Source organism: Ascaphus truei, chromosome 5, assembly GCF_040206685.1.
Source record: "Ascaphus truei isolate aAscTru1 chromosome 5, aAscTru1.hap1, whole genome shotgun sequence".
Classification (NCBI taxonomy): domain Eukaryota; kingdom Metazoa; phylum Chordata; class Amphibia; order Anura; family Ascaphidae; genus Ascaphus; species Ascaphus truei.
Genome location: NC_134487.1, coordinates 18,577,756 through 18,601,128, shown reverse-complemented (window position 1 = coordinate 18,601,128; position 23,373 = coordinate 18,577,756). Strand labels below are relative to the sequence as shown.

Below are 23,373 nucleotides of genomic sequence, written 5' to 3'. Positions count from 1 at the left end.
CTTGTAAATGAATCGTAATATAGTTTTGCAATGTGGGCATCACCCACAGTACAAACCACAGGTGGGGCAACTCCAGTCCTCAAGGGCCACCGGCAGGTCAGGTTTTGCAGGATATCCCTGCTTCAGCCCTAGTGGCTCAATCAGTGGCACAGTCTTTGACTGAGACCCAGATTACGCCACCTGTGCTGAAGCAGGGATGTCCTGCACACCTGACCTGTTGGTAGCCCTTGAGGACTACAGTTGGCCCACCTGCCAGCACAAACCTTTATTATTGTTACTGAATAATGCTATAACTAATACAACTGTAAGTTGAGCATTTATTTTTTATTTTTTTATTATTGCACTTACGCTTTTATTACACTGTTTTAATAGTTGTCTCGGCCTGGAGTTCTGCCAACCGGATCAAGAAATGCCAGTCAAATGCCAAAACATTACATTGATTGCTGTGATAGAAGATAGTTATTTCTTGAACGCCCGAGGCAAAAGCAGTCCATCGAGAAAGTAGAACCTACTCTGTCATCTGCTTGAAAAGTGATTTCATGTGCAGTGTTAAGCCTCAGAGGGCCGACGTCGCTATAGATAGGCTGAGCAGAGAGAAAGGCAGCTGAACATGTTGATTGTTAGCTGCAGGCAAAGATTCTCTATGGTACTTGTACTTAAAGTAGGATTGTGTGGCTCACATGTAAGACAAGGCGGTATTGTAAGGGAAATTGAACATTTTAGTATTTAATATTATACTGACGTTGCGGTTGTGGTATATTCCGGTCAGAGATTAAACGGAAAAAAAATGTAAGCAATTGATCGCCGTAATCTATTTTCAAATAAACATTTAGGCGAGTGCAATCTTCCTGGACATATTTTAATATTTTCTGTTGAAAAGCAACTAAAAATGCCACTTGGGAACACATTCACGTCTCAACACAGGTCCGCAACCCTGCCGTTACCCATTCTCTCTTACGCTGCGCTTATAGTGCCGGCGACGCGACCGTCTCGTCAAAACAACGGCATTGTCGGCGGCGGCGACAAAGCGACGGAGCGACAGTGCTACCAAAAATCTGGTAGTCGCTAATATTTGATTTTTCTCGGCGACGGTCTCCCCTTGCGGCCAATCAAAGGGCTTCTCCGTGCCTCTGCCCTCCCCCTTTTATGACATCACTGGCCTTGTAGCCAGCGACGTCGCCTAAACTTAAATTATAACTTTCGCAATGGCGACGTCGACGGGCGACGTCATCGGTCACGTCGCCGGCACTATAAGCGCAGCCTTAGCGTACACTGCTTCCACTGCAGCCAGGGATTCTGGGTAATGGCATGCAAATGAGCACAGTGTTACTTTTTGTTTCTTGTCCATTTTAACATGCCACATTACGCAGCTTTTTGAGCCGGGGTTCAAGAAGTACAGAGCCAATAACCCTTCTCACAGACAGTTGTTACGACCTATTGAAGAAAGAAAGCATCTGAAGTTTTAAAGCCTTAGAACACCTGTGTATAATTGTAATATTTGATTACTGGTGGATATAACAACCTCCAGCGCTTCATTTCTTGTTCCAGACCTTCCTGTCAAAATTAAAAACGGTAAAAAGTTCACCAGCAGCAACGAGACTGAATTGCAACTTTGCCATTCCAAGCAGCTCCACTGCACATTGTCCTAGTTATTTCATGCATTCTGCTTCTATTAGCTGCATTTTAACATCTTTTCTTGAATTATCTGAGGGACAGCGAGGCCGTTTGGCTTCTGTAGCCTGGATTGCTACCTGATCCTTATAAACGTCATTCCTACTTATTAAACTTCAAAAGGGTCTTTTTAGCGTTCAATTACCCGAGAAAACATCATTCAAAAAAAAGGTGTAAGTGCTGAGTCCATAAGCCTTTAAAACCGCTCCAACAACACCTCATGTTATGTAGAAGAATTCTCCTCCTGGTAATTACGTTGGGGTAGAGGCAGAAAGGCAGGTCGCACACACAGTGCTGGACCTTTCTATCATCTTTTCTCACGGAAAGGAGTTTCTGTAACCTGCAGAGGATTTGAAAGTCCGCCGCCCCTGGGCGCTTACATGTGTCGGCCGCCTCCTTGCTGTCACCCTCTATCTCCTTTGGAACCCCAGCCGGACGTCACGTTGCCATGGTAATGCGACATCATGACGCCATTTGACGTCGCGACGCCATGGCAGTGAGACGCCATGTGACGTCCCGTTGGGGTTGTATGTATGTATGTCTTTATTTATATAGCGCCATTAATGTACACAGCGCTTCACAGCCGTAACACACGTGATAATCATATAAATAACAAATAATACAGATAACGCATAAGGGGAAGAAGCGCTTCAGACATAAAAGTAACATTTAGGAAAAGGAGTCCCTGCCCCGAAGAGCTTACAATCTAATTGGTAGGAGCTACTCATATGCTTCGTTAAGCAGGTGTGTTTTTAGGTGGGTCTTAAAGGTGGATAGAGAGGGTGTTAGTCGGGTATTGAGGGGAGGGGCGTTCCAGAGGTGTGGGGCAGGGTTCCAAAGGAGATAGAGTGGGCGGCCGCAAGGATGCGGCAGGACACATGTGAGTGCATCCCCTTTAGGTCCGATAGGCCAGAGAGCGCGGCAAATGCACATGGGGCAGAAACTTTTGCCACCCCCAAATGTTGCCGCCCTAGGCACGGGCCTAATGGGAAATCCGCTACTGTCTATACCAACAGAAACTGTATAACAGGGGTCTCAAACTCACTCAGTCCCCAAGGGCCACCAGCAGGCCAGCTTTTATGGATATCCCTGCTTCGGCTGAGCTACTGATTGAGCCACCTGTGCTGAAGCAGGGACATCCATAAAAGCTGGCCTGTTGGTAGCCCTTGAGGACTGAGTTTGAGACCCCTGGTGTGTAAAGACGCAGCATGTTCATTATTAGGCCCAGATCAGACAGGATGCTATGCGACGTGCGCGCTTATGTGCGCGCGCTTACGTGCGCATGCACTTTTGCCACTCTTTGAGGCTAGTGGATAACAGTTGTCACACTAAAAACTGCTTATGGCAGCAAACTACAGCGTTGACGCTGCGACATTTTGCCGCCGCAACCCAAATTGAAATTTGGGGCTGCAATCGCGTCACGTGAGCTTGTTCAGCCAATAAAGGCGAACCAGCTCTGTGACATGTTCGTTACGCCCCCCCCCCTCCGCCACACCCCCAAACGCCGCGACCCAACTCCTGCAGTTTGAGCACAGATCGCTGGACTGCAGGAGCGCGCGGCGGAGGTGCGCACGCAAGCAAGAGTGCGGACATAGCAGCCTTTCTGAGTTCTGCCTTAGAGATCGTTTTTAAACTGCAGGAATAATATGTCTGCGTTTAATTCCATATAAAAAAAAATCAACTTGTTAAGTGGAATATTATTTTGGCTTAGTGGTGTTATTTTTTTATGCTAATGCTCAAAAAATACTATAACAAGACTTTTATGTATTTGTTTGGACGTAAGTGGAAAACATCACTAAAAGTCCACCCTGAAGCCTTTAAAAATGGCAGGTATGTAGAATGCCTTATTGACATTTGATTTACATTTATCAGAATAATGCATTGTGTCATTTGCTGCTAATGTAGGCACAGAGTCTGACAAAACTCTTTTGGGGGTTATTCGTAAAGCTGTGATAGTGCCGATCGGGTGTCACGGGCAGGGCTGGAGTGGCTGGGGCAGGCTTGCAGGCGGGTAGTGATGGTCAGAAAACAGGCTAGGGTCAGGGTTGGATAGAGGCAAGCAAAAAGTGAGGTCCGAAAGTGTCTGGTACACAGCAACAGCAAAGACACAAAGAGGCCACAAGCTTGTCATACCGGAAAAAAACACAATAAACAGACAATGAGGAACAGGAGGATTATATAGGGAAGATGAGGGAAAGCTGCCAGTGGCCAAGTAATCAGCAGTCTTCAGACAGTTCTTAACAAAGAACAGCAGCAGTTGTCAGCAGCAGTGGTCAGTAGCAGTGGTCAGTAGCAGTGGACAGTAGCAGTGGACAGTAGCAGTGGTCAGTAGCACTGGTCAGTAGCAGTGGACAGTAGCAGTGGTCAGTAGCAGTGGTCAGTAGCAGACTGGGAGAACTCCAGACTAGGAAGGAGAATGACCAGGGTTTAAGGCCTACCAGGGACACCTTCTGACATTGGGCACTATTGCAAGGGAACTCAGATAGATGTACATTTTCGCAGTAAACTGTAAGCAAAATAGAGCAGCGCATCAAGACGCAGATTTGTTGGTGTTGATACATTAACCTCTAACCGAGGGAATTGATTCACAGTGTTTCCATAAATAGAAATCACTTGAAAGCAGAAGCACTGTATACGGTTAATGTCTGTAGCCAGTAAGTAAGCAGTAAACACACCATACAAAGTGACGACTTATTGATCTATGCTTCAGTTTCCATTTGGACCATTTTTGAGGATGGCCAACAACAGACACCCTTAGAGATTCTCTTTCAGAGATACACTGTAAAAAAAAAGCAAAATACAGAGAAAACAGTGTAAATATAAATACAATAATTAAATAATTCATGAGCATTCAATATGTATGAGAATATATATTAGAGGATATACAGAATAGAGCATGTTCAAGCCATACTGCAATGTAAAAGTGTATTATATCCAAAGACCTACTGTATAAGATACCGTATTGGCCACTGCTCAATAAGTGGTTACAGGTGATGGGTACAAGGGATGATCCTGTGACATTTAGGGGCTGTGTCCTTAGAAGAATTCTTGTCCGGGAGAAACAATATGGCTCTTGGGGTCAGCCTCATTAAACACACATACACTGTACTTGTTTTTTGGGGGTGGGGAATGGTTGCTGCTTTGAAGGATGGACGCGTTCCACAAGAAGTTGTATCTGCAGAAGTAATGGGAGGTGGGGGGGGGGGGTCTCTCCACAACATTGTTTTTGTACATAGACTTACTAATTGGGGCTATATCAGGGGTGGGCAACTCCTGTCCTAAGGGGCCCCCAACAGGTCAGATTTAAGGATATCCCTGCTTCAGCGCAGGTCGAAGACTGAGCCACCGATTGAGCCACCTGTGCTGAAGCAGGGATATCTGTAAAACCATGACCTGATGGCGGCCCTTGAGGACTGGAGTTGCCCGTCCTTGGTCTTTATCCTATACACTTCCGTTTATCCATCTGTTTTACAGAAATAACTGTGCTTTTGTCCAATTTAGCTTTCTGTTATAACGGGCTATTTATCAAAGTTTCTCATTATATTCTCTATTATTTGTAATTGACGTATTGCTTTGATCAGCGCGGTGCTGGTTTTTTTGTGTGTGCTCTTCTTTTGTTTGATACATAAACCCCAAAGTCTAACTGTACTACTTTGTCCTGCTATGTACATTATAAAGAGGCAAGCCAAGCGGGCACATGCTTTTATTTATTTATTTTAACATAGGATTGAAGCGGGGGGGGGGGGGGGATCCCCACGGAGCTGAACCCTATTAATTTCCGGACCCCCTGCTTCCGGAGATACACACCTCTGCACGGGGTGTCGGGAGCCACTCCGGCTCGCTAGCAAGGATCACGTGATAGCCGCTTGCGGGCCAATAGGAAGCCGTCATTGCATCCGAGGCGACGTCCTTTTGGCCCACGTGCCGCGGGGAGCTTTTCGGAGGTAGGTATCTCCAGGAAGCAGGGGGTGCCCGGTGCCGCAATTAACGGGGTTCAGCTTCGGAGACCCCCTGTTTCAATTCTATGTTACAAAAAAAATGTTTTGTCCGTTGGATTGCTCCTTTAAGCCTTTTTTCTGTGGTATTTTTTGCATGCAAGGAACAGCCAAAAATGGGATATTACTAAAGCACAACTTGCACCCCGATAACTATCCGACATTAAACATTTAAAGGGGAATATGTCAGGATGACAGTTTGCCCCATAACAAGCACAGAGACAAATATTTGGTGTTGCTAAAGTTTGTACTAAAGACATATGTGGCAAATGTTTTCTTGCAAGAGATGGAGTCGGGTCCTGGCCCGCCAAATAAAAGGTGAACGGTTCTCCTTCCCGGTGTCGTTACTGGAAAAGGGGGTTCCTGCAGGGGATATTATCTGCCTCCGGCAGCTACCCTACAGGATGCAGGCGCTGCACCAAGGAAGTACTGATATGTCCCGTTGCTATTCCCACTACCACCGCTGAGACTCAGACTTCCTGGCACACAGCAGGTGAGCTAACCAGCACCAGAGCACACGTAACATGCAGGTCTCCCATATGAGGGGTGGGGGGGGGAGAGAGGGTGTTACACTGGTATTATTGATTACTTGTGATATAAATTGACTATTTCCGATTACCTTTACCATGCACCACAACGGCCTTCTAAGGCACTTCACCCAGTGTGTGTGGCCATCTTCTTGAACTATATATATATATACACACACACATATATATATATATATATATATATATATATATATATATATATATACTATAAAAATAACTAAGTGCGCAATTTAAAACAATATAACAAGAAAATGTATCAATGGATGCTGCCACAGTGTTAAAACTATACACAATAGTAATGAATAAATGTAAAAGGTGAAAAACACAGGCGCAAACAATGATAAGTATATACCGTAACAGATTATCAGGGAAAAAGACTAGGGACAATTGACGAACTAATAAGAAAGAAGCAAAATATGGTGAAGTACGCTTGTATTCTTTAACTGCGCAAAAGATAGAAGCTACTTACAAAGTAGCAGGTATAACAGGCATGTAGGATATACACAATCCTGTCCTCACTGCTGATCTGTGTGGCGGTTTGTCCTAGCTCCACGTGGAATGCCGAGACCCCGCGCGGTGTATCAGATGCGTCCGCGGCTGCCTCCAGTTTCTTCCTTGCGATCCCTCAAGTCTCGCGAGACTGCGAGCGTGACGTCAGCGTGTTATTTATTTATTTATTTATAAAATGTTTTATCAGGAAGTAATACATTGAGAGTTGCCTCTCGTTTTCAAGTATGTCCTGGGCACAGAGTTAATATGACAAATAATACATTGTTACAAATACAGTTACATAAATGAACAGGGTATACATTATATACAAAACATTGCATGCACAGTTAGAGAAGATGTATATTATAGGCTTATGTAACAGTTACAGACCAGATTAAAATGTGAGACGGCCTTAGTTTTGAAAGAACTTAAACTGGTGGTGGATGTGAGTGTCTCCGGTAGGTTGTTCCAGTTTTGGGGTGCACGGTAGGAGAAGGAGGAACGGACGGATACTTTGTTGAGCCTTGGAACAGTCTTTTGGAGTCTGATCTCAGGTGATAGGTGCTGCATGTGGTAGGGGTGAGGAGCTTGTTCAGATAGGCAGGTAGCTTGCCCAGAAAGTATTTGAGGGTGAGACAGGAAAGGTGAACTTTGCGCCTAGACTCGAGTGATGACCAATCTAGTTCTTTGAGCATTTCGCAGTGATGTGTGTTGTAGTTGCATTGGAGAACGAAACGACAAATTGAATTGTAGAGGGTGTCAAGTTTGCTAAGGTGGGTTTGGGGTGCCGAGCCATATACTATGTCTCCATAGTCAATAATCGGCATTAGCATCTGCTGTGCGATACGCTTTCTGACCAGGAGACTTAGGGAGGATTTGTTCATGTAAAGTACACCTAGTTTGGCATAGGTTTTGGTTGTCAGGGTATCAATGTGCATCCCGAATGTTAAGTGGGAGTCAAACCATATGCCCAGGTATTTAAAACTAGTAACAGGAGTTAGGGTGGTTAGGGTGGTGTTGGATCCGTTGACGGGGAAAGTAGGCGGATATTGTCCAGCAAATGGAAATAGCAATAATAACAGATAGTAAATGCTGACAGTCCAGAGAGTTAAGGAGAACTTATGAAACAAATATTTCAGCCTCCACCCTACGCGTTTCGTCTTGGTTTAAAGACTTAATCAGGGGAAATCATATATATTATTATAATTATATATATATTATATTTTCCTGGGGCAAAATAACTACACCGTATGTATCAAAGAAAAAAAGACCCTTTGAAATCAATAGTATTTGTTTCTTTGATGCATCTTGTGCTGCAGAATTGCTTCACTTTTGCCTTGATACAGTACATATGTCCTTTTTGCTTTTGTTCTTTGCTAATAAAGTCATTTGAATGCAATCAATAGCTAAACAGACCCAAGAAAATAAAAAGCAGATTTTGTTTTTCTCCGGAAACAAATGAGAACAAATATCACTTTAGAGTGAAGAAATCTTTCTAAGTAACCTGATAATATTGCTGAGTTTTCTATTTGTAGGACACATCCTTCCTGGAGCGCGCTCTTGCACTGACTGTATTTGCAAGATAATATGCACTGACTGTTTGCAACATGTTCTGAACTGGAAAAAACATGGTTATTAACCGTCACCTCTTCCACAGTCAGTGACAAGAGCGCACCATCTGAATCAGCACCCACAGTATTGTGAATGTACCACAACATGGGGAGTGCGCTAATATAGCAATAATAAATATAAAAGTGTGTATATAAACCCTTAAATATAAATAAAGGGAATATAAGTAGAACTGTTGCAGCATAAATAGATTTAATATGCAAAAATGATATAAAACATTTGCTCAAGGTAAATAAGTGCAGTGGCAAAGTGAGCAAATTAAAACTGTGATTATATTAACGTGATTATATTAAGTGTTGGATCACATACAAAAATAAATCTACTAAGAGGGAAAGTGAAAAAATGAGTGTTAAACACGCACACGGACCTCTGGATTCATGTGCTGCTCTTAAAGACAGACGGACCGGTTTGTAAATTGGAACAGTGCATGTGCACGTAGAAATGGGCGAAACTGTCAAAATGCGTTGTGCGGGATTTCCAGAGCTTTCCATGTAAAATCCGTTCCGCGGTGCAAAGTACGTTCCGCGGTGCAAAATCCGTTCCGCGGTGCAAAGTACGTTCCGCGGTGCAAAATCCGTTCCGCGGTGCAAAGTACGTTCCGCGGTGCAAAATCCGTTCTGCGGTTCAAAATCCGTTCCGCGGTGTAAAATCCGTTCCGCGGTGTAAAATCCGTTCCGCGGTGCAAAATCCGTTCCGCGGTGCAAAATCCGTTCCGCGGTGTAAAATCCGTTCCGCGATGTAAAATCCGTTCCGCGGTGCAAAATCCGTTCCGCGGTGCAAAATCCGTTCTGCGGTGTAAAATCCGTTCCGCGGTGCAAAATCCGTTCCGCGGTGCAAAATCCGTTCCGCCGTGCAAAATCCGTTCCGCGATTTGTTCCAGTTTCAATCTGTGCGGATTAATCCAAAACTGCGATTTGGATTCAATCCACTGGGGGATTTAACAATCCAGTCCACGGATTTAGCAAACCACTGGTGGGTTTTTAAGAATCCGACCCGTGGATGGGATTGGTAAACATCCTCCAGCGGATTGCGGAACCGCCGTCTTTCGAGACCGATCCACGGAAATCCGCGGACTGATCTGTCCGGTCCGCGGCGGATCCAGACCCGCCCCCCAGAAATGTGCGTGTCTCTATGTGCAGGGGATATAAATTGTGCGCAGGTACAGACACGCGAGATTATACTGACACAAATAATACCACAGAATTAAGGATGCGAGACACGTGGGTCAGTTATTTCCCAGCGATTGTTCTTGAAGTGGTTTAAAAAAAAAAAATATATATATAACATTTTTTTTTAAATCTGTCACAGAGTAGAAAAATAAATAAAAGGAACTTACTTTGGGTCCTCGTTTATATATATATATATATATATACAGTGGTCGACAAATCACCAAAAAATCTACTCGCCGAACAAAAAAATCTACTCGCCACCTAGTACCAAACGTGTGCTGCTTGGGCCAATAGGAGCTCGCCACGATGTTAAATCCACTCGCCCGGGGCGTGCAAATGTATAGGTTTGTCGAACACTGTATATATATATATATATATATATATATATTGTAATACAGGAACACCTGGCAGCCATTTTTGTTGCTTTGATATGCTGGATGGCTGCAGAGTGCTCCGTAAACAAGTCCCATGATGCTTCAGATGCCCAGTTTGCAAAAATGATACACGTCCACAGGTTCCAGTTGCTGGGTAGAATAACCCAGGCGCCCAGGCACCGGGCTTTCTGCAAGGTTTCCTCAGGGGCCCATTCCTTAAACTGCTATCAAATCAATGCAAAATCGCCTTTAAAAATGGAAATCAGATTAAAGCACATTTTTTAGGGCGTTTATGATTTATTCTGTAAATGTTGGTAAAAATGAAAACTTCAAGTTAAAGCTACACACATACTTACATTCCCCCCCCCTTTTTCTTCTTATTATTTGTGTATGTGAAGCATGTGACAATGTATCATTCTACTTCCTTACCTACGCTGCCAATCGTTTGGTGCTCCTGTTATAAATCTGTAAAAATCCTGATTGTGTGCCTAACGTAATGGCCGCCTAACATTTCAATCAATCCTTCAGTCAGTGTAACTCAGCAGCTACTGTACAATGTATCCTTATAATATAAAATATATGACCCCCACCGTTGCCCACTAACCAAGCAAATTTAGCTAACTAATGTACAGCGCCCTGGATTAGGGCACTATATAAATGTTGTAATAAATAAATATTACTAAAGCAACATTTACTACTGTTACAGTTTACAGCTCAAACTGCTGGGAACATTGGCAACAAATAATCCCAAACAGGAAAGTGTTGCAAAGGTCTTGCACTGCTGGGGAGGTGGGCTCACATCCGTTCAATGTGTTCCTATTGCACTCATGTACAATCTTCTTACCGGTGTATTTTTCCATATTGTTAGCATCTTCTCCCATTTTATTCCTAGGCAAAGTATCAGACTCGCCGGCCTGCCATACTGTGGGTGATGAAATGTTGTTCACGGTTTGACGAGCTTCTGTAAATATTGGGCACTCTGAGGGAAATTACTAGTTATTTGCACTGCGATTTTGCATTAACTGCCATTGAATCCCGGCATATGGCCCATATTTGCTAAATGGTGCTATTCCGTCAGTCATCTTCTGGCACTGGTACAGTAAGGGGTGTGTGGCATAACGCTACTTAGTAACGATTGTAAAGATAAGACTTTTCATAGTAACAAAATAACAGTATGTCTCACCTGAAACCAAAAACATTGTATTCAGGTTCTAAACAGGGCTGGGCAACTCCAGTCCTCAAGGGCCACCAACAGGTCTGGTTTTCAGGATATCCCTGCTTCAGTGCAGGTGGTTCAATCAGTGGCTTAGTCGAAGTCACTGATTGAGCCACCTGTGCTGAAGCAGGGATATGCTGAAAACCAGATCCGTTGGTGGCCTTTGAGGATTGGAGTTCCCCAGCCCTGTACTAAACAAACGCACAGGCAGAACTCCATACCTGCATCAACCCGATGTGCAATACATGCAGAATGGCACCAACCCATCCATTTGTACATCACAAGTCTCATTTATATATTTACCTTCTGTTTTACTGTCTGCAAATGGTACGAGAAAGGAAACTCCCGTTACATTGGTTTGCTGCCATCATCAACAGAAACCCGAAAATGGCACGAGATGCAAGTGGTATTTTTTGTCCTTTAAACAAATAAATCTGTATCATTATCCCGTTGACAAAGCCGCTCCCGCCCCCCGCTTACTTTCCTGGGTTCTGCACGGCTCCTTCTTTTCTCTGATGCCGCTTACTTTGTCCCAGTATTTGCGTTGCTTTGGTACAGTATTTTCTGCCACAGTTTGCCGGGCAGGTCTGAAGAAGTCTCTGAAATGTGGACTCTTTTTTCTTTTTAGCGGCAGTAGGTGCCATTGTGTGCCAGCGCCAGCAGCACTTCCATGTGTCAAACGCAGCGGCGACCGGTGAGTACTGCAATGTAGGATATGCTGGAATAATGCTTAGCAATAGTATTTATATGTATATGTCTCACATCTACACGGTTTTCACTGTTATTGGAGTGAGTGGAGACAGGCAGCTTAACTCAATATATCAAGCAAGGTAAGCTTATTTGCTGAAGTGTTTATTTAGGGGCAACACCAAAAAGGTATTGAGGGGAAAACACTTGGGCATGCGAGCAATGGAGGGGAAAGGGAGCTAGGAAGGCAGTAGGATAATGCTAGGTAATGGGGTGCCCTAATAACAGGGATAGTGCAAGATATAGGGATACGTACATTTCAATAACTTTACCAGAGGAGCAGGAGAGGTGACTGCTGGATCTACAAGGGAAAGCATGCTAGCCTGGGCAAGCAGGAAATAAGGCTAGGACTATGCCAACTAGCAAGAGGAGGAAGGGGCAGCCCATCGTACTGAGAAAAGGCAGGAGGGGTTGCCAAGGCAACTGGCTGAGAAGCCAACAAGAAAGTTACATTTGTTGCAACAATACACCGAGCAGTAATGGCTGCCTCAGAACTAGGAAAACATACAGAGAGGGTCCAGGACACAAGGCAACGAGGTCAGCTGCACAAGGGGTCATTTGCCATTAACCCTAGAGGTGCCTGCAAAAGGGGATAACCCTAATAATAAACCTCAATGTTTGTCCAGTATGGCCAACCAACATTACACTTCCGTGCTTGAACCTCCCAATCAATTGGAAGTAAAATATACAGTCAGATCTTTCATTCATAGGCAAATTATTGCCTTTAAAGAAAGATAAACCAATGGGCTTTTTTTTTTCTTTTAAGTTGACAACGTAGAGAAGTAAATAGTAATATTTCCAGTCTTATTAGCGGTTATTTTTAGCGTGCGTTATTTGCATGTTGTGAACAGGTAAATAGTAATGAGTTACCTTCTGTAGTCCCTCTTCCATAAACGGTTATTTTTTTCTTTTCCATTGCTTGTTTTACCATTTCATAGTAAATTGAAGCAGAATGTGTTCACTACCAGATTCTAAATATACCAGACCCTTAAAATGTCCAATCTGTATTTTGTCTCTTATAAAAAAGCAGCAATCTGCTCCAATATACACCCACAAAGTTTGTATTAGGTTGATTATTTTTTCCATAAGAATAACCAAACATTTTCCAAACTTTCCGAGATATAAAGGAGATGAGATTATTTTTCATTCATTTAGTTATTGGGCGTCCATTTTAACACCAGCCCTGGGTCCTTGTGTTCATGGGCTTGGTATCTCAGGAAGGAAAACACCAGGAAGATACCAGAAACAGGTTTTAAATGAGTGGGACCAGCACACTGTTTTTGTAGTTCAATTGCTGCTTGAATTATTGCTTAGTGGAAGGATATCAACCTTAGTGTAGTGTTATGCGGTATTTAATATCTAGCTCCCAATATTTAAAGTATTGCCTTGGCGTTATTACTTTAAAGCAGGGGTGGCCAACTCCAAGTCCTCAAGGGTCACGAACAGGTACGTTTTTAAGGATATCCCTGCATCAGCACAGGTGGCTCAACCGCTGACTGATCCACTGACTGAGCCACCCGTGCTGAAGCAGGGAGATCCTTTAAACCTGATCTGTTGGTGGCCCCTGTGGACTGGAGTTGTCCGCCCTTGGGTTAACGCATTGGACATACTTGGTGAGGTAGATCACAGCTGCAATAAAACTGGGAATGTGCTTTGCTCTGTTTGTGATCTATAATGTTCTGCTGTGGAATGTGTGAAAACAGGACACTCCTGGAAATATAGCCGTGTGTAATTCAGATTGCTAGTTGTGTTATTATATGGGTCGTTTTAGCCTAGAGTTATTGCCAGTATATTAGAGAGCAATTATATGGTTATTTAAAGGCGAGGATGCATCGTTACTTCAGCACAGTGCGTGGACATGTTACCATGTGTCAAGTACTGTAAATCTTTACTTTCAGGCCATCCTGGTACTTGCGTGAAAAAAGGTCAACTGTGAAATAAAATCCATGAAATCATAATCTATTCAAGCTGTTCCAAGCTGTGTTGTGCTTGCAGTTTAATGATGAGTGATACCGATACAGCCTTTTATACCAGCACACGCTCTCTATCAGATATTCTAGATGTATAGAGAAACGACCCTAATATTCTCATTTGTTAAAGTCATAATATGGTACAAATGGGACCTACGATGGCGTGTTGAAATGGCCAGCAGGACCATAGTTTGCTTGTAACGTACCTGTAGTTTTGACCTACTGTATTTGAATGTTTATTCTAGTACGCGTTGTTGAGAACTCAAAGCTGGCTGTGCTGTATGACGTTGTGGTTTTATATTTATATAGCACCCACAGGGAACTACAGAACAAATACGGTTGCCTTATGTCGGGGGTGGGAAACTCGAGTCCACCAAGACCACCAACATCAGGTTTTCAGGATATCCCTGCTTCAGCACAGGTGGCTCCATCAGTCCCAGTCTTGGCACAGGTGGCTCAATCAGTCCCTGCTTCAGCACAGGTGGTTCAATCAGTGGCTGAGCCACTGATTGTGCTACCTGTGCTGAAGCAGGGCTATACTGATAAGCCTACCTGTTGGTGGCCCTTGAGGACTGGAGTTGCCCACCCCTGCTTTATAGACTAGTTCACAATGTGCATACAGGCTCTAAGTAAATGCGAGAAGAATTTGCTAGCTATAACGAGCTTACAGTAAGCAGTGCAGAGGCAGATAATCTGATGAAATGGAATGTAACATTTACTAAAGGGCGTAAAGTGTTAGAGAACCTCATCTTTTCCCCCCAAGCGCCACTGGACTTCCGGGATCACGGCTGCATGTGTCACGCCCGTCCATATGAAGCTCAGATGGAACAGCGAACACAATCTCCTGCTAGTAAACATGCAAAATTCCCATGACATGAGGGGCTTCTCATGACTTAGTCTCGGTCTTATTGCATTAGGGGTTGTGGGAGTAAAAAGATGGGACCTGCAGCCAACCAATAGGAAGCCTCGATCCTGTCTGTGGCAGCTTTCATATTGGCGGACGGGGACCTCTGGGATTTGCGACCAATTTGATTTCCAGAATGGCAACTAGGGGGTCCCCAGAACCTAAATATAGAGCAGTTCAGCTGTGGAGGACCCCACGGTTTGAATTCTCGAAACAGAATGTACTAGAAGGTGGGATCGCTGCTGTAATGGAAAGGGCCAACCAGCAGATCCTGACGTTTTCTGTGTTTATAGGACTTTAGGGAGAATGTCCATCCTATTTAAATAGAAGGAGAAAGTATTTTGCGCCTCCTTACCTACGAGGGGAAGGGGGGAAGTTCTCTGTAGTTCCTAACATACCGTGTCATTCGGGAGTAGGCGACGGGCTCCACCGAGCCTCTGTGATAGAACCGGATTAACCAGCCGTGCACATGGTAATCTTTCGCACCTGTTAAATATTCAGCCATACTGCTGTCTTCCTAATACTCCAAATTAAAACGCCCTCGCTAGGTGTGAAATGACGGGGAAACCAATTAGTTTCTGCTCAGCAGACACATTTATCAGACCAACCCAAATATGTTGATGGAAGTTATATCCGATGCTCCCAAGACAATGCGCTCATATCAGACATCTTTCACCAGGCATATTTCCTGAAACCGGTTTTACACACCGTTTATGATGTTTTATCATAGCCTTTAAAAAAAATAAAATAATACTACTTAGAGTTATTGAATGAAAACAGCATAAAAGCAAGGCCAACTGTGTTAAGTTATAGCGCATTATTTGATGACATTATACATTAAAGCACGGGTAATCAGCCCTAGTCCTCAAGAGCAACCAATAGGTCAGGTTTTCAGGATATCCCTGCTTCAGCACAGGTGGCTCAAACCGTGGCTCAGTCTGATGCTGATGCTGGGACTGATTGTGCTGAAGCAGAGATATCCCTAAAACCTGACCTGTTGGTGGCCCTTGAGGACTGGAGTTGGCCGCCCCTGGTCTAAAGTGTCACTGTTTTTAAAATCTATCCTGCTCAACTTTTTCGGATTTCCTACTTTTGTCCTATTGTCTATCGCATTCCATGAGATTTTTGGGGCTTTACTTTCGCCATGTTTTTGATCCGTATTTCACATTTGTGCCGATCTTTTTATTGAATATGAAGGGATGTAAATCATATTATAACAATGTAAACGTAGACAAGCTAAAGTTCTATATCAAAACCAATGGAAGTTTTATGAAGTTAAAATGTTCTTTTAGTAATTATTTCTGCGCATTTTGCCTTTAGTGTTATTGGCTGAAAAATGGTCAGAAACAGTTTAGTTACAGCAAATTGCACTTTATTTATTTCATTTAGTAAAAAAAAGACAACAGGTTAATATCACTGTATTCTTTACTGAGTTTCAAATATATATGTATAAATATCTATTAAGTAAAATTGTCTTTTAGTTTGACATTTTTGGCCAAAATTGTTGTAAGCCCCTGAGCCAACGGCATGGCAGACCACATTTCAGGGGTCCCTAACGTTAATATAAATTCTTAATAACCTGTGTAATATCAGGAAGAATGATTTATAGTAAATCTGTCAATATTAGTTGCAAAGTTCTAAGTCTGATTGAAGCTTTTATTAACCTGTACATTACCAGGAAAAGCACTCTGTATTAGAGTTGTCACAACCATACTGCAAGCAAGCCAGTTCCCCTGAGTGGAAGATGCTATGGAGTGAGCCCTTAACCATTTAAATGTGGGAGGGGGTGAGCTTCAATTAGGTAGGAGGTTGCCACCCTCCAAACAGCCAAGACTAGCTGAACAAGAATTGTAAAACATACTGGACACCTAATAAGCTCCTATTGAACCTCCAAAATAACCACAACATATATATATAAGCATATGAGTGTCACAGAGGAGTGCTACTGAGCATGGCAATATATGCAATGATGCAATGATGCAGCTAAGTACATTAAATACAATGGGATACATGAATAAAAATATCTAATAAATATGTATCTTGTCTACATACATAATGATTATGTTGAAAATCTGTTTAACAGCAAACAGTATAATGATTAGATATGTGGCTACAATAGATATTGATGACATATTTCTCTTCATACACCATAATCATTAAATACAACATTCTCTAGTTTTTATCAGTGCCAAAAGCCATATGTTTCAGCTTAGGCAAGTTCTATGACCGACATGCTTGTTTCGGGCGGTAGAGTGATAAATCATATAGTTGGAGTATTTCAGCAGCCAAATACAGTACAGATTCCTACCAATATGCACACAACTACTTCTTGCCCTCTGCCTGAGAAGAGCTTGATTTGAAGCCCACATAACTATCATACTGATACAGTAATGGTATTTGATTTAAACAAATGTGAATTTGGAAAAACAATACAGTATCAGTAACCAATGCATTTATAATTGGGGGGTTTTATACTCAGTTTTGTGGGTTATATGTGTAACCCGCCTTACCCGGCTCCAAAGGCGTTTACATCACATTGACAATATATACATGGCAGTGCTCAGCCTCTCATACTGGTTCAGCAGTGGCGGATTTAGAATTTCGCCGCCCCATCGCACTTAGGCCGCGGTCCCAGTGTACACTGTAGCACGCGCGCCGTCGGTTGACACTGTGAATCGGAAGGAGGAGGGCGGCAGAAAGGAGGCGCCCGGCATATGTAAGTGACTTCCCATGAGGCCCGAGAGTGCGTCAAATGTATGTGGGTGCGGACATTTTTGCCGGCCCAAAATTTTGCCGCCCTTGTCCCGGGCCTAACATACCTAATCGGAAATCCGATATTGCTGCTTAGGGTGCTGGGTAGGTGCAGGCTGGGCGTGAATGCTTGAATGTAACAAGGATTGGGCGCCAGGAACTTTTATAAAATACTGTATATGGTGCTTTATTGGACGTCTGTCCATAATGCTTCACAGACATGGACATACTTCCCACTTAACTGATAACTCGTGGCAAATAATAATAATAATAATAATAATAATAATAATAATATGCAGGACGTCATCCCTTTTGTAGCTTTCACTCCTGCGCGAGGGATGTACTGGACTTGTTACGCACAGTAAGGGTTAAACTGGCAGTCTCTTGCATAGAGTTTGTGATGCCCGATGTTAAATGGACCTCTCTGGAATAGACTTCAAGTTGCTGTATTAAAAACCTGCTGTTGTATACTGCATACTAATTCCATTCCCATCTCATCAGGATGGTCCAAGGTTCCTTCCAGTTGGACTGATCCAAATACACTCTGGAGTTTCTAGCACTGAGAACTCCTTACTAAAAGCATGCTTCCTCCCGTTCAATAGTGAGAACAATCTTGGACCCATGCTATTGGCGCTTACAGAAAGGGCTCAGTCCTTAACTGAAAACAACAAAGAGTAACAGGACACATTTTATTACATTAATCTATATATGCACACACACACACAAACCTATTTACAGGACTCACAGTGAGGCCCCTGTCTGAACTCTGAGGAACCTGTTTCTAGAACCTTGGGTGGAGCTATATATACACTTGTATCTCCCTACAGTGGCATCACTGGTTACAAGACATAAAAGTAGTTGCTTCCCTTCTGCGTAGTCATGCTTCAACACATGATGGGGAGTAGAGTAACCTGAGCTCCACTCAGTTAACCCATTGAGGTTGTTAAGGGGTTAACTGAAGTAGTAGTCCCAAAGGGCGGGTGCTACATAGGTTAAGATGCAACCTGCTAATATTGTTTAGATAATTTAGCCTTGGGCTCTGATTACATATCTGATCTATTCTTTGTGCTTTACTTGAAGCTTAAACATTAGAAAATAAAATTAAGCTGCTGTTGATTTTACAATAAATACATCAAGATTTTCTTATAAGTGTGAAGAGCTTTTCAGGATTAAACAGCGGGAAATGTAGTTTTATCCGTGCTTCACGGCAAGATTTTTTATAACTTCAGCGTGCATTCATATCTGGTTGCAACTTACCGCTGATCAGTTACCACTGGTTATTCATGGTCCCAAGACTCAACAAAGTATCCGGACGTTCCTCCTTCTCCTTCCGTGCACCCCAAAACTGGAACAACCTACCAGAGACTCTCATATCCACCACCAGCTTAAGTTCTTTCAAATCTAAAGCTGTCTCACACTTTAATCTGGTCTGTAACTGTTACATACGCTCATAATATATATTTTCTTTAACTGTGCATGCAATGTCTTGTATATAATGTATACCTTGTTCATTTATGTAACTGTATTTGTAACCATGTATTATTTTGTTTTACTCTGTGCCCAGGACATACTTGAAAACGAGAGGTAACTCTCAATGTATTACTTCCTGGTAAAATATTTTATAAATAAATAAATAAACTGGCTCTCTCTTTCAATCTTCCATTTCTTGGCTTGACCTTATTCACAAATAAAGCATCTCCACCCGCCTTATATTCGGGTGAGCTTACTGCAGGAACCGTCTCACATGGTCTTACCACTTACTAAACCACACTAATAAAAAGAACATGGAATAACAACAAGCTCATTATTAATCACTTTAATACTGAACACTGACGTGATTTAACCTAAGGAGGAGGAGAAGGGGCGGCTCAGTGAGTAAAGACACTGACTGGCACTGAGTTTGGAGCAGGGGAACCTGGTTCAATTCTTGGTGTCAGCTCCTTGTGACCTTGGGCAAGTCACTTTATCTCCCTGTGCCTCAGGCACACAAAAAAAACATAGATGTCTCTGTAAAGTGCTACATAAAAAAACTAGCAGCGCTATACAAGAACATGCTATTATTATTTATTATTCATTCTAAGACACATGTAGATGTCATTTTCTCATTGCAATTTGTTGTGCAGAAAAAGAAGTGTTTTATAATGTTATTATTACAGTGCCTCATATTCATATTTAGCAGAGGTCACTAGCCTCCTCTCTTCTGAGCCCCATTTTAGGGCATTGAATGTAGCTTTTGCATTTTGGACTTTTATTGACACTTAATGATGCTTTGTCTGGCGTGTACAGTACAGGGAATACAGTCATTTTGTGCTCTAAAATAGACTTAGATTTATACATGACACTGATAAAACTCTGTATTTTGTGTGACTGGGAATTAGAGACCATACGGGGGAAAAAAAACACATCTCTTAACAGCTATATTACCGTGTATTGCTGTTCTTGCACTACAAGTAGTCATTACTAAACATTAGTCAGGAAAAGTACTTCCAAAAATATATATTTTTATTTACTTTAGTCTGTTGATAAAACCGTGGCTTGCTTGGAGACATTGTTCTGCTATTTATTTCCGGTCGACCCTATCCGATTTGTATAAAAATGGCTTTGTTGCCATTTTAAGTTTTTGAATGTGGAATGCACGTCTTTAACCCCGGCTCTGCTTCAAAGCTGTGTAATACGGCATGCATTAGCGTATAGGGCTCAGTGTTAAAATGGATAAGGCTAGGTACATAGCGCAGGCACAGAGCGCAAGGATTCGCGCGCGCCTGCTGCCTGAGCGTTCTGCACACTTCAGATCGCTCGCAACGGGGAGTCGTGGCGGACGCATCTCCAAGCTGGTTCACACTCACTGGCTGAACCGCTCACGTGACACGACCTGCACAAAAAAAAACAAAAAGTGTATCTGCTCAAAATTGTGCCGCGCACAAGAGTGCACAAGAGTGACACACTGTGCTCCTTTGCATGCCATTACCCAGAATCCCTGGCTGCAGTGGAAGCAGTGTATGCTGGGAGATAATGGGGGAAAGGTAGGTGTGCAGACCTGTCCGAGACATGTGAATGTGCTCAGTTTATATTTTTAAATGTGGAATAAAAGTTAACTTCGTGCAGCAAAACAATGAGACGTGATCCCAAGTTGGTGTATAATATCTAGTTTGCTGAGGGATAAATCACAAATGCTTGGCTGTAGGTGGTTAATTGATGATTACAGATGTAAACAATCACGGACTTTCAGGTTTCTTCTGCAGTTTTATGGTTCAGATCGACCCAACTGAGGTTATTCATTCAACTGGTTCTAGGGCAGATCGTAAAAGCCTCATCGACCTCAATGGGCGTTTCCGTGTGCTAGATCAGGGGTGCGCAAGATTTTCCAGGGGGGGCGTGGCGGTTACAGAGGCCCCGCGCTGTTCCCCAAGGAATTTAAATTAAATTCTGGGGGGAGGGGATTGCGTGAGGCCTCTGCAACTTCCCTAATCTTGTCTGCGGCGATGCGGCGGAGTCACCATGGCAACCTGATGGCGAGCAGGGGGGGGGAAGCAAACAGGAGGGCGCAGGGGGAAAGGTTTGCGCACCCCTGTGCTAGCGTTTCGATTGATGCAGTTTAATAACGGCGCTCAGGCACTCCCATCATGTGACCGCTTCTCCAAAGCAGGGGAGGAGTCATCCCCAGGGGGGCGTGATCTCCCCTAGCAAAACGAGCGGGATATTTGCGCATAGCTACCACGTCATCAGTTCCCTGGAGCGCCAGACCCTATGACATAGTAGCTACAACCTTGGGAGCCCAAAGGGTTACATAGTTACATAGTTACATAGTTACCTAGTAGTTGAGGTTGAAAAAAAAAGACGTGCGTCCCATCAAGTTCAACCTATGCTAAATTTAGACGACAGATACTTTATCCTATATCCGTACTTACAGTTTAATTACAGGTTAATTAAGAACACCATATTCTGTTATAATGGAGAAAAGTACATACTTCTGAGGCTACGGCCTCGCTGTCTGCGCTGCATGCGCGTCTGCCAGGCTGGCGACGCGTGCAGCTGAGTTCCCCCGGTCTGCAGTGAGCTCCAGAGGGAAAGGCGGGGTTGAAGGGGGTGGCGTGACAGGGGGCGCGGCCATGACATCACCCTGCAGGTTCGCCCTCATTGGTTGAACCATGTGGTGGGGGGTATGGCCTAGCGCTCCATCGCTAGTTCTGCTCACAATTTTCCTGTCTGCAGGAAAAACGGACCGTGCAGCGCAACGGCCGATGCTCGCAGCGGGCCCGGCCCCATTGAGGGGCGGCTCTTGTCCCCACGCGCTGCAGCAGCCAGCGGGGACCAAGCTTTAGAGCGAGATTTGCTCATTTACATGCCGAATTTGCATATTACATGGATTTAACAAACAAAACAAAATCACTACCTAACAAGACGTATTTTATTGGGGGGAAAGCAAGCTACATTTTTTTGTGCAATTTATGCCCAATAATTATCAGTGCTGGTATTTGTTTACAAATAATATTCAAGCTAAATTTCAACATTTCACACATATAAATATGCATTATTACTGTAGAGTGACACTTGCATTTTAATACATTTCACACTTTCCGTCTTGTTTTCATAGCAAGTTTACCGCCGTTATTTTGGGTACAATCGTATGCAAATGTTCTGTAATAAACAGCTGCTCAACACAACAGAAGAAGGGTTGTCACGTTTTTTTATTAGGACTTTCAGCCTTTTTTTTATTTTTAATTTTTATTTACTTATACCTTACACTTCCATATTTCAGCCAAACCCCGTAATGACTAAAAAGGGATCAAGTTGAGCTTTCTTACAGTTTCTAGTCTGATTAGAAACGATCCATACATTGTACAGTGTGCATCGTTTCTAACACCCCCTACTCCCCACCCAACCCTATTGGTATTAGCCGTGCGCTGGACCAATCTCCACATTATGTAACCGCCTCTAACATCCCCTCCCTTAAAAGTTAATTGGATCAGCCGTGCGGCTGGACCATTCTCCAACATCCCCATCCCCATCAACATTTGTTTCAACATTGTCCCTCATTCCCTCTAGACTGCAAGCTCCCAAGATCAGAGCCCATATTACCTTCTCTGTTTGTGCTTGTCTGTCCTTATTTGTATGTCCTTCTGTTTATGTAATCATCAGATCTCTGTCCCCCCACCACCCCCCCCCCCCCATTGTACCGCGCTACGAAATCTGTCGGCGCTTTACAAACAAGCAATAATAACGGGGTGAAAATTTTGAATTCTCATATGTGAGGAAATATAAATAAAAAGTGTTGGATTTCCATGGGGGTTATATCAGTTTTAGGCTAGCGTATCCCTTTTACACGTCATAATAAAAAGGGAATTTAGTCCGAGGTTACCAAGCAGGATGGATTGTCATCTCACGCCTGGAATTGTAAAGCTGTCTATGAAACCAGTTTCCTTTTCTCAAAAGAAAGATTTGACCAATTTAACCCCTCTCCCCCCCCCCCCCCCCCGACCCCCAACAATTGAAATTGTTGATGTGCAAAGTTGGGGTAACAATGAGAATACCAGTTTTCAGAAAATCACATTGATATCGTTTTCCAAAAAGAAAAATGCACAAAGGTTCTCCCCCACAAAGGGTGTGATCAGGACGTAGCCTGCAACGAAAGGGACACTTACAAAATAGGGAGTTGTCTAAGACAGTGAGCCTGGGCGTACATGTGTTATTATCTGATTACCAACATCCATTCTGAATTACGCACTTTGTTCAATTATGCCTTAATTACAATGCAATGGGGATATAATTAGTTTTCATATACTTACATATTTTAGTGCCTCTGATTGATTAACATTACTTGGGTCTCGATTTAATAGATGATGTTTGCTGCCATAGTAACAGTTTCACAGTGACATTCTCAGCAGTGGGGTTACCAGCAGGCTTGTAGTA

General features: G+C 43.2%; 1 protein-coding gene across 2 annotated transcripts in view; it reads left to right on the top strand.

Annotated features, from left to right (window-relative positions):
• SFMBT2 (Scm like with four mbt domains 2) overlaps positions 1-23,373 on the top strand; it is a 287,695-nt gene that overhangs the window by 116,832 nt on the left and 147,490 nt on the right. Inside the window, exon 5 of one of the 2 annotated variants that reach the window (XM_075599414.1) lies at positions 11,720-11,785. The exons of the other annotated variant lie outside the window; for it this stretch is intronic. Coding sequence (XP_075455529.1) covers positions 11,720-11,785 — 66 coding nt within the window. The remainder of the gene's footprint in view (positions 1-11,719; positions 11,786-23,373) is intronic. 2 annotated transcript variants of the gene reach the window in all.